General features: G+C 60.0%; 4 protein-coding genes across 4 annotated transcripts; 3 read left to right on the forward strand and 1 right to left on the reverse strand.

Annotated features, from left to right (window-relative positions):
* The first annotated feature begins 602 nt into the window (after window positions 1–602).
* Window positions 603–1,194, forward strand: SPRG_06726 (hypothetical protein). Its single transcript, XM_012345535.1, has one exon. It carries the CDS (start codon window positions 618–620, stop codon window positions 1,080–1,082), a length of 465 nt encoding a protein of 154 aa, XP_012200925.1. The 5' UTR covers window positions 603–617; the 3' UTR covers window positions 1,083–1,194.
* A 77-nt stretch (window positions 1,195–1,271) lies between these two features.
* On the forward strand, window positions 1,272–3,947 carry SPRG_06727 (hypothetical protein; the record flags this gene model as incomplete). The annotated part of the gene is made up of 12 exons (XM_012345536.1): window positions 1,272–1,371; window positions 1,421–1,698; window positions 1,742–1,869; window positions 1,916–2,324; window positions 2,371–2,525; window positions 2,576–2,626; window positions 2,674–2,805; window positions 2,855–2,969; window positions 3,009–3,359; window positions 3,406–3,555; window positions 3,598–3,732; window positions 3,777–3,947. The coding sequence occupies 12 exons, from the start codon at window positions 1,272–1,274 to the stop codon at window positions 3,891–3,893; spliced, it is 2,121 nt and encodes a 706-aa protein (XP_012200926.1). The 3' UTR covers window positions 3,894–3,947.
* Window positions 3,943–4,516, reverse strand: SPRG_06728 (OHCU decarboxylase; the record flags this gene model as incomplete). Its single annotated transcript, XM_012345537.1, has 4 exons — window positions 3,943–4,116; window positions 4,161–4,274; window positions 4,321–4,384; window positions 4,416–4,516. The coding sequence occupies 4 exons, from the start codon at window positions 4,514–4,516 to the stop codon at window positions 3,943–3,945; spliced, it is 453 nt and encodes a 150-aa protein (XP_012200927.1).
* Window positions 4,517–5,022: 506 nt separating this feature from the next.
* On the forward strand, window positions 5,023–5,952 carry SPRG_06729 (hypothetical protein; the record flags this gene model as incomplete). The annotated part of the gene is made up of 3 exons (XM_012345538.1): window positions 5,023–5,086; window positions 5,129–5,314; window positions 5,366–5,952. The coding sequence occupies 3 exons, from the start codon at window positions 5,023–5,025 to the stop codon at window positions 5,950–5,952; spliced, it is 837 nt and encodes a 278-aa protein (XP_012200928.1).
* Between the last annotated feature and the right edge of the window lie 2,848 nt (window positions 5,953–8,800).

The following is an 8,800-nucleotide window of genomic DNA, read 5'->3' on the forward strand; positions in this document are numbered from 1 at the left end:
CGGTGACGTCGACGCGTCGACGACCGTGCGCAACGCCCAAGGAGCAATCGGTCGCGCACCGCGTGGCCAAGTTGATGAGTTGACCCAGAGAAAAAGAACGCGAAATAAGCTGAGAATGAAATCTTAGTGTGCGCCTCCTGGTGCGCCTCGGGCTCCACATCGACTGCACCAATAAGTACTATAGCTCGCAGCAGTCGGCTGGGGCGGCATGGAAAGAAGCGGACCAGGATCGCTCGCGACTGCACACGAGACTCTACGGTGGGTGTTCCCGCGTTCTTTGCCCTTCCGGCAAGCACTCTCCTCTCTGCAGAAGACCTGCTGCGTCTGCACACAGCCTCCATTATCGCGCCATGTACGTACTCTTCACTGCGCGTTCTATCTCGCGGTGCAGCAACATGTCCATTTTCAAAGACACGGCCTTGCCGCCCTCGCTCGACTTGTGTATGGAACCAGGCCGAGGAGAGTCTGTCGCGAGAGAGTGAGAGTGCACCGTCGTGTTGAAGTTGCGTGTGCGACAAGTGGCCGAATGCACAATCTGCGAAGTGAGCGCGCTCGCCTCTCCGCCGCTTTGGCACCAGTCACTCGAGCGTTCATTTTTGGTTTTGGTTTTGGTTCTCATGTTGGTTGACGCTTCTTCGCCCCGCAGCACCACATCTTCTTCTTCGTCGTCGTCGTCGTCGTCTACGAGCTCGCCGGCCGGGTCCTCGCTTCCGTCTTCCCCGGACTCGAACGGAACACAGTCCGGGGAAGGGCGCGGGACGTGGACAAAGGAGGAGCATGAGCGGTTCCTGAGCGCGATCGAGATGTACCCGAACGGCCCTTGGAAGGCCATCGCCGAGGTCGTCCACACCCGGACGATCCGCCAGACGCAGACGCACGCCCAGAAATACAGAGAGAAGCTGGCGCGCCGCAACCGAGGGTTGCGCGCCAAGACGCTCGTGCAGGACGACGTCGCCCTGTACCCGCACCCGTACTTTGCGGCGCCGATCGGAGGAGGGTCCACCATGATGACCTTCGTGCCGTCGTACCCCGAGTCGATGGACTTTATCATCTCGGTGCTCGAGAAGGAGTTTTGCCTATGAGCAGAGCACTGGGACCAACTCGGTGGTGGTCCAGGTTTATTTACTATGTCGTTCCCCATATTTAAAGAGGTAGAGCCTCGCCCGTACAGCGTTATCATCTCTTTTGTGTCTTCTCGTGTTACTCCCCTCCCACTAAAAACTACTAGTAGTCGTTTAGTCGCGTGGACTTTGTAACCGAGCGAAACTGGCATGGACGCGCGGGCCTCGCAGCTCCTCGAGCCCGTCCGCGTGCCACCCAAGCTCTTGGACCGCGTCGAGAAGGCGCAGAAGCGGCTCCTCAACAAGGACGGTGCGCGCTTCTCCATATCTCGTAGGCCAAGTGGCAGACGCGATCGTAGCGTACTTTTTCGACTCGAAGCCGTCGGTCGCGAGCCCGAATCACGCGCGCAAGCACCTCCCGGACGTCGTCCTGCGCAACAAGATGATGGCGTTCGAGGCGAAATGGAAGTGCAAATCGAAGACGAGTCTCTACTACGACCCGCTCGACACGTCGTTGGACCGCCTCAGCGTCGAGGAGCGCGACCTTGTCATGAACCGGATTCAAACCAAGGTCGAGGAAATCACCGAGTCGGTCGAGGCCAAGTACCGGCGCAAGCAGGCCGCTCTCGACACACAGGTAGTCGGAATCGGACTGCAAGCATCGAGTTGATATGCATTAGGGTGTCTTCGACCACGACGTGAACGCCCGCCGGGTGCAGACCATGTGCTTGGTCGAGCTCCAGCGCAAGTGCAACATCGATCGCATCAAGGAGGTGGTCCTCGACGAATTTGAGATGGAGCGCAATCCGTACGCACTCCGCATAACAACGACGCAAGCAACGATGTGACGATAGACTCGCGGTCAAGGGCAAGCCCCGGCACCCATCGCTCAACGTCCTCAACGTCTTCTTCAAGAAGGCAGAAAAGGCCGAAATGATGGCCGGCCCGAAGAAGCTCCAGCGACTCCTTCGCAAGCCGCGCGAGGCTGAGCCCGTCCAGCCGCCAGAGAGCAGTGGCAACCAAACAGCTGATGCTGCCGAGACTGCCGCCAAGGCGCCGCCGGTCATCAAGCCCGAGCCGTTCAAGCCACGCGCCGACGAGCTCAGCGAGCGCCAAGTCCTGCTGAGCCGACACGCGCCGGTGGTCGGTATCATCCACGCGCTGCGCGCGAATGAGGCGGCGGCAAAGCGTCCAAAGCGACGTCAACTGCGCGCGGGCGACGACGCGGCTGCCAAGCCCGTGACGGCTACGGACGAGTGGACAGTACCCATGGAGTCGCCTCGACGGTCTGCGCTGACGCCGACGCTAGGAACGTCCGCGCGTCTTTCAGGCGCTCGGCGCTCGTTGCGCCATGGAGCTGCACCGGCGAAGTGAGAAGCGGCTCTGGGACTTTACCGCGCCACCGATCGACTACGCGGAGGTCGTCGCGCACCTCGCCCCGTTCGTCGACGCGTGGCGGCGCCTGTGCGAGATCCAACGTATTACTTTTTTCAAGCATTGAGCATCGGGCGTAGGCATCTGCAGGCGCACGACGAGGACAACGCCGCGTCCGAAGACGACACCAAGTACGTGCTCGCACTGCGCATTTGACCTGCACCTGCTTCGTTCGCAGGCTCGCTCGCCTGACGGAGCGACGCCGGCGACACGATCAAAACTACCACCTGTGCCAAGACGCCATCAAGACGCGTCTCCGTCGCCACCACGTGACATCGACCGCCGCTCTGCCATCGACCCCAACGATCGAGTTGGCAAATCAGCTCGAATCCAACGCGCGCGCTAAGCACGATGGGTAGGGCGGCGCCGACCGAGCTGGAGCGGAACCCGTTGCAGCAGTACCGCGCAGCGCTTCTGGCGTCGCGCCCGAGCACGATCCTCGACGTCCGGCTCAACCAGCTCGTGCACCGCAAGGTATACTCGTACTTGAGCGCGCGCCGTAATGTGACCTAGCTCGAGCGGAACTCGTCTGCGACGCGGCGTCGACCAGCGACCAAGACGACCAAGACGACCAAAACGACGACGACGACGACGACGACATCCAAGCCGGCTGTCGGCCGTCGCATCGAGGCGCGGTTGGCCAAGCGGCGGGAAGGCGCCATGACGTGGGAGTGGCACATGACCGAGCGCGCAGCCAGCAACAGTGCGACCGAAGTGTTGCCGCCGACGCCGCGCCTCGGAGCGGTACCCGTCGATGCCGGCGAGTCGACTGCGTCGGCGTCACCGACCAAGCTGCAGCGCACAATGACCATGAAGCATACGACGTCGGACGGCCGTGCGTCGCTCCAGGCACGCCTCGAGCTCGTACGTCGATTTTTTCAACCGGAATCTGAATCTGAATCATCTGTAGGTGTGGGCCCGATTGGACGTGCCGTACCACCTCAAACTCGCTATGATGGAGAAGTATGCAATGCAGGACGAGCCTGAAGTCTTCTCGACCGCGCTCGGGCTCTGGGAAGACGCCGCCGAGGTCGTCGTCCTGCGCGAGCAGATCCTCACGGTACGTCGTCGTACGCCACCTGTATACCACGAATGTCGCTAGCTACTGCGGTCGGTGCACCAAGGCTGGCTGCGCAATGAGTTCCAAGAGCACATGGACCGTCTCGACGCCGATGCGCTGCACCGCGTCGGCATTGCGCTGCCACTCGAGTGGTCGCCCCTCGTGTTCGAGACCTGGGTACCGGCTTTATGTTATTGGAGCTCATAGCGATGATGTATTAGGCACAAGCGGCTCTGCCGCTCATCACGGAAGAATGCCACGCACGGGCGGACCGGCTGCATCTCGAGACGGCCGACGAGCTCACGTACCAAGGCCACGCGTATCGTCCGGCGCTATAGCCGCGCGGTGCTACGAACTGCTCCATAAAATGTACTGTGATCGAGTTGATTACGTCTCGGCGACCAGCTTGGTGAGTCGGATCTGTGTGATCTTGGCCTGCTCCTGGGCCGCGACAACGAGCTCGGACGCGGGCGCGTGGCGCAGACGCGTCTGCACGATGGCCAGCATCTCGCCCGCCGACTTGCCCGTCGCGCAGACGATGTAGATGTAGCCAAACTTGGCCTACGACCATGACTGCCGTTGGGTGTACAGGACCACGCGCGCACCTTGTACGCTTGGTTGCACGCGCTGAGCTCGTCCAGCGTCGAGGCCGCGGCTTGCGCTGCCCCGCTCTGTTCCTGCGCCTCCCACGTCGAGATCGTCTGCGTCTTCGTGCCGATCTAAGCGCGATGCTCAGCCAATGTTCAAGCAGCATATCCTCCTCACCTCGGGATGCGCCGCAAAGGCTTCGAGCCAGTCGGCGCGCTCGAGCTGGGCGTCGGCTCCTGGCCTTGGCCAAAAGGTCGTCGAGAGACGCGAACGGTCGCTGGGCGAGCATGAGCTCCACCCATCGGTGCGAGCCGCAGCAGTGCAGTAGCTTGGTCCGCCACTCGTCGCTCGACCACGACGCTTCGGTGGCCATCGCACGATCAGATTGAAGTTTGGCTTCGCAATCCGGATGATATGCAAGGTGCACCTCTCGGTCGCTAGATGTTAGGGTCGTTATAATCATTCTAACGTGGTTATGTCAAAACGTCGCTGGTCTTTCGAACGGCCATTCTGTAAACGCTCTTTTGCCGAAGAACTCAAGGAAAGCTGCTGGATATCACAGACGTGACGAAGATATGCCTATCGACAGACGGTGGCGCAGGAGGCTGTCAAAGGCAACGCCAGGCATGCGAGCAAGCGTTGGCGGCCTCTCCGTAACGTTTTGACAACAGCGTTATAACACGTATCTAACATGTACTTGGTGTGTCAAGTGTTACGCGGCCTCAAGATTCATTCCGGATACAGAACAGCAGTGTCGGGCTCATCCGGATAATAGACGCATGCACCCGGATAACGAGCCAATCAAACGAGCTCGACCCACGTGGCGACTGTGGCGTCGGGACGATCCCGCCGGACGATCGCCACTGCTCATTGTTCAAAATGCTTCGCCTGACCGCCACCCGCCTTTGCCGCGCCCCGCTCGCCGCCCGCACCTTCAGCTCCGGTGCGCAGCGCGTGCCAAGTCGCTAGCTAACGTCCTGTGTAGGCAGCTGGGAATACATCAAGACCGACGTCAACGGCAAGGTGGGCATCATCCAGCTCAACCGCCCCAAGGCGCTCAACGCGCTCTGCGACGGCTTGATGCAAGAGGTCAACAAGGCCGCCCATGCCTTCGACAAGGACGAGAACATCTCGGCCATCATCCTCACGGGCAGCGACAAGGCCTTTGCTGGTACGCTCCGCCGCATCCAAGATATCATCGCATGACGATGGCTACGTGTAGCTGGCGCGGACATCAAGGAGATGGCGACGCGCGAGTTCATCGACGTGTACAACTCGACGATGTTTGCCAACTGGGGTGACATCACCAAGGTGCATAAGCCGGTCATCGCGGCCGTCAACGGCTTCGCGCTCGGCGGCGGCTGCGAGCTCGCCATGATGTGCGACTTCATCATCGCCGGCGACAAGGCCAAGTTTGGCCAGCCCGAGATCAAGCTCGGCACGATCCCCGGCGTCGGCGGTACGCAGCGCCTCATCCGCGCCATTGGCAAGTCCAAGGCCATGCACTTGGTGCTCACGGGCGACATGATTGACGCGCAGCAGGCCGAACGCGACGGCCTCGTGGCCAAGGTCGTGCCGGCGGAGAAGCTCATGGAAGAGGCGCTCGCGATTGCCAACAAGATTGCGTCGCACTCGCGCCCGATCACGCGCATGGCCAAGGAGGCGGTCAACGCGTCGTACGAGATGTCGCTGCAGGAAGGTCTCAAGTACGAAGGCCGCCTCTTCTACGCGACGTTTGCGACGCACGACCAGAAGGAAGGCATGGACGCCTTTGTCAACAAGCGCGCGCCGACGTTCAAGCACAAGTAAATCGTCGTTTGGGATGCGTTAATGATACACCAGTACTTGTTTCTCCTGTGACGTCACGTGTAGTGCAGAGGTTGAGGGGTTGATCCTCGCTCTAGTCGACACTAATATCAACGGTCAACAACCAGTATATGACCCTTGCCAATGTGCACGTTAAGGGCAATTCCTTTGTTGTACAGCATTTGGCAATCGAGCTCTGCTCAGCTGAGCACAGTTGACTCGCACTTCATACAGGGCGTTGTCGCACAGGAGCCGGCGATGAGGAACTACCCGCGCTTCCTCAGTTGTCACGGCGGCATCACCAACACTTGCTCAACGCATAACTAGAGCACGTGTACCTGGACGCTAAGTCCCTTCATCTGGGCTCGTACCTTGAGCGGTCGACTTAATTGAGCTAGAGCACAGCCGTGTAGAGTTCAGTCTCCATGCTATGGCCTCACCCAATGCAATCGAACCACATGCACGCTGCCTGTAGCTGGCTCTGAAAGAGCGAACGATTGGCCTTTTGTCTGCCGTTTGAACTAGGAAATCGCAGCTCTCTGTTGTGACGCAGAGGGCCCACCAGAGAGAGTAATTGCCATCTTCTCTCTGGCGAATGTGCCCTGTTTTGGGCGGTGGACTAAGCGTGTTGCGACCGACGGCAGCGGCGAGACTTGGTCGTCTCAAAGGCCAGGCGTGTGTACGATGGTACGATGGTGCGCAGACCGGGACGAGGTGGTCGCGAAGCCAGTCGTCGTGGCGCAGGACGTTCATCATTTGGAAGAGAACCTAGCGTTAGTGTTGTCCTAGGGAGTCGAGTCGAGCAATCCTTGGTGCAGCTAAAGCGCGTGCTCGATCCAAGGCCGTGACGACCGCTCGTCCTCCGGCGTGTACAACGCCGAATTGTTGCGTGAACAAAATCCAGCTACCGGTAGCCGTTCGCCCAAGTATCCTGCCACACTAAAGACGTCCTTCGTTGCTCGTGCCGGTGATTGATGGCATGCCTGTCTGTGAACGATGTACATTTTCCTGGCTCGCACTAATCTCGCAACGACGAGAACGCACCGGGTACCTTCCGAAGCTTCTAGATCCCTCTCCGATGGGTATCTTGGGTGGCAACGCTGGCGAGCGCCACGGACATGAGTTCGGAACGCGCCGAGTGATTGTGGCGGCCGCAGCGAACCCGACTTGGTTGCACGGACGCGGACGAGAGCCACAAACAAGGGGTAGAGGAGGAGGGCAGTGCGCTTGGCGCAGATATTGCATAAGGCTGTCGCAGGTTCGAGGCGACAAGCGTTTACAGGAGGTCCTGTGCATAAAAAACTACCATTTTTCCATTTTTTCCTACTGAAAACAAGAAAACATATGCAATGCAAGCAGCACATCCTAGGCTGGTCGTTGTCTCGTCGGCGTTACGAACGTTGATAGTGTTATAACACCCCTTGCGACGCGTGCGGGATTTCGTCCTCGCACAACCACAACCACCGCGTTGCGCGCGACCTGGCGCAATGCTACGAAGACAGGAACTTTAACGCTCTGCGCGCCTGCATTCACCGTCGCCGCTTGTCCGCGTTGCGCGGCCGCAACACGAACACGACGCCTCTCGCAGCTGTATCGACCGAACACATCTTCCTCTTTGCCCCGTCTTTCTCGGAACGCAACTGCGTACGACGAGTCGCTTCGCACCCAAAGCTCGTCTCGCGCTCATCCTTGGTGCTCGTGGTGGTAGTCTACTCAACAAGCTCAAGCATCCACGAGCCTCCTACAAGTCGCGCCAAAACCTCTCGTACTTTCTCGGCAGAGGCGTGTTATAACACTTTGCACTTGGGTGCGAAGTAATAGCCAGCGCCATCTATACACTTGCAGGAGCAGCCAGATGGCAGGGCTATAACACGCACGGCCCGCGCCGATTGGTCGTCCAATGAGCGCGAGCGAGCCCGATCTTGTGACTCACACGCAGCGTACCAAGCCGGAGTTTGGCCACTCTCGTTCTTCTTGGCTGCTCCGAACGTCACCTTCCACTCGTACAGTATTACTTGGTAGACCGTGCGTAATGGCCAGCCACGACTACGCCGAGCTTCTGACACCGTATTCCGAGAAAGGCGAGCTCATGGTCACGGAGGAGAAAGGCGACGTCATCATGGTGTCGACGCCGAGCCAGCGCGCGTCGACGCCCGGCCACGGCAAGTTCAGCCTCCTCCACGACAAGACGCAGCAGCAGATCGACGGCGCGCCTCGCCCGTCGCTGTTTGCGCCGCCGGTCCAGCGCCGCGCCGCCAACTACGTCGAGGACCCGACGCCGCTGATCCTCAAGGCCTGCGAGGCGCCGGTCGGCCGGTCGCTCGCCGAGACGTTCAAGCTCAAGAAGGCCAAGGACTACACCGTGCACCAGTTTGGCCTGATCCAAGCGCGCGTCGGCATGCACCCGCGCACGCTCAAGTTTGATCCCGAGTACGAGTCCGACTACCTCGAGTACGCCCAGGTCTCGTCCGTCCTCCGCGTCCGCCTCACGTTCTTTGTCGGTCTCATCTTCATCGGCGCGCTCCTCGCGTACGAGGCCAACCAAGATCTCTTCATGCGCCGCGCTGGCATCACTGGCGACGCCGGTGTCCTCCCAGACACGAACCGGCTCGTGCTCTACATTCTCTCGTTCGGTATCTCGGTGCCCGCCTTCTTTGTCGGCTTCCTCCTCACTTTCTTCGAGTCCATGCACAAGCGCATCGAGCGCATCACGTTTGCCGTCTTTTTCATCGTCGCCATGACGCTCATCTTCAAGAAGCCCGTCCAGGCGCAGACCGGCCCGGTGCTGCCGCTCATGATTCTCATCATCCCGATCTTTGGCATCACCCGCATGCGCTTCCTGCACAGCTGC

The sequence above is a fragment of the Saprolegnia parasitica genome (genome assembly GCF_000151545.1).
Source record: "Saprolegnia parasitica CBS 223.65 unplaced genomic scaffold supercont2.23, whole genome shotgun sequence".
NCBI lineage: Eukaryota > Oomycota > Saprolegniomycetes > Saprolegniales > Saprolegniaceae > Saprolegnia > Saprolegnia parasitica.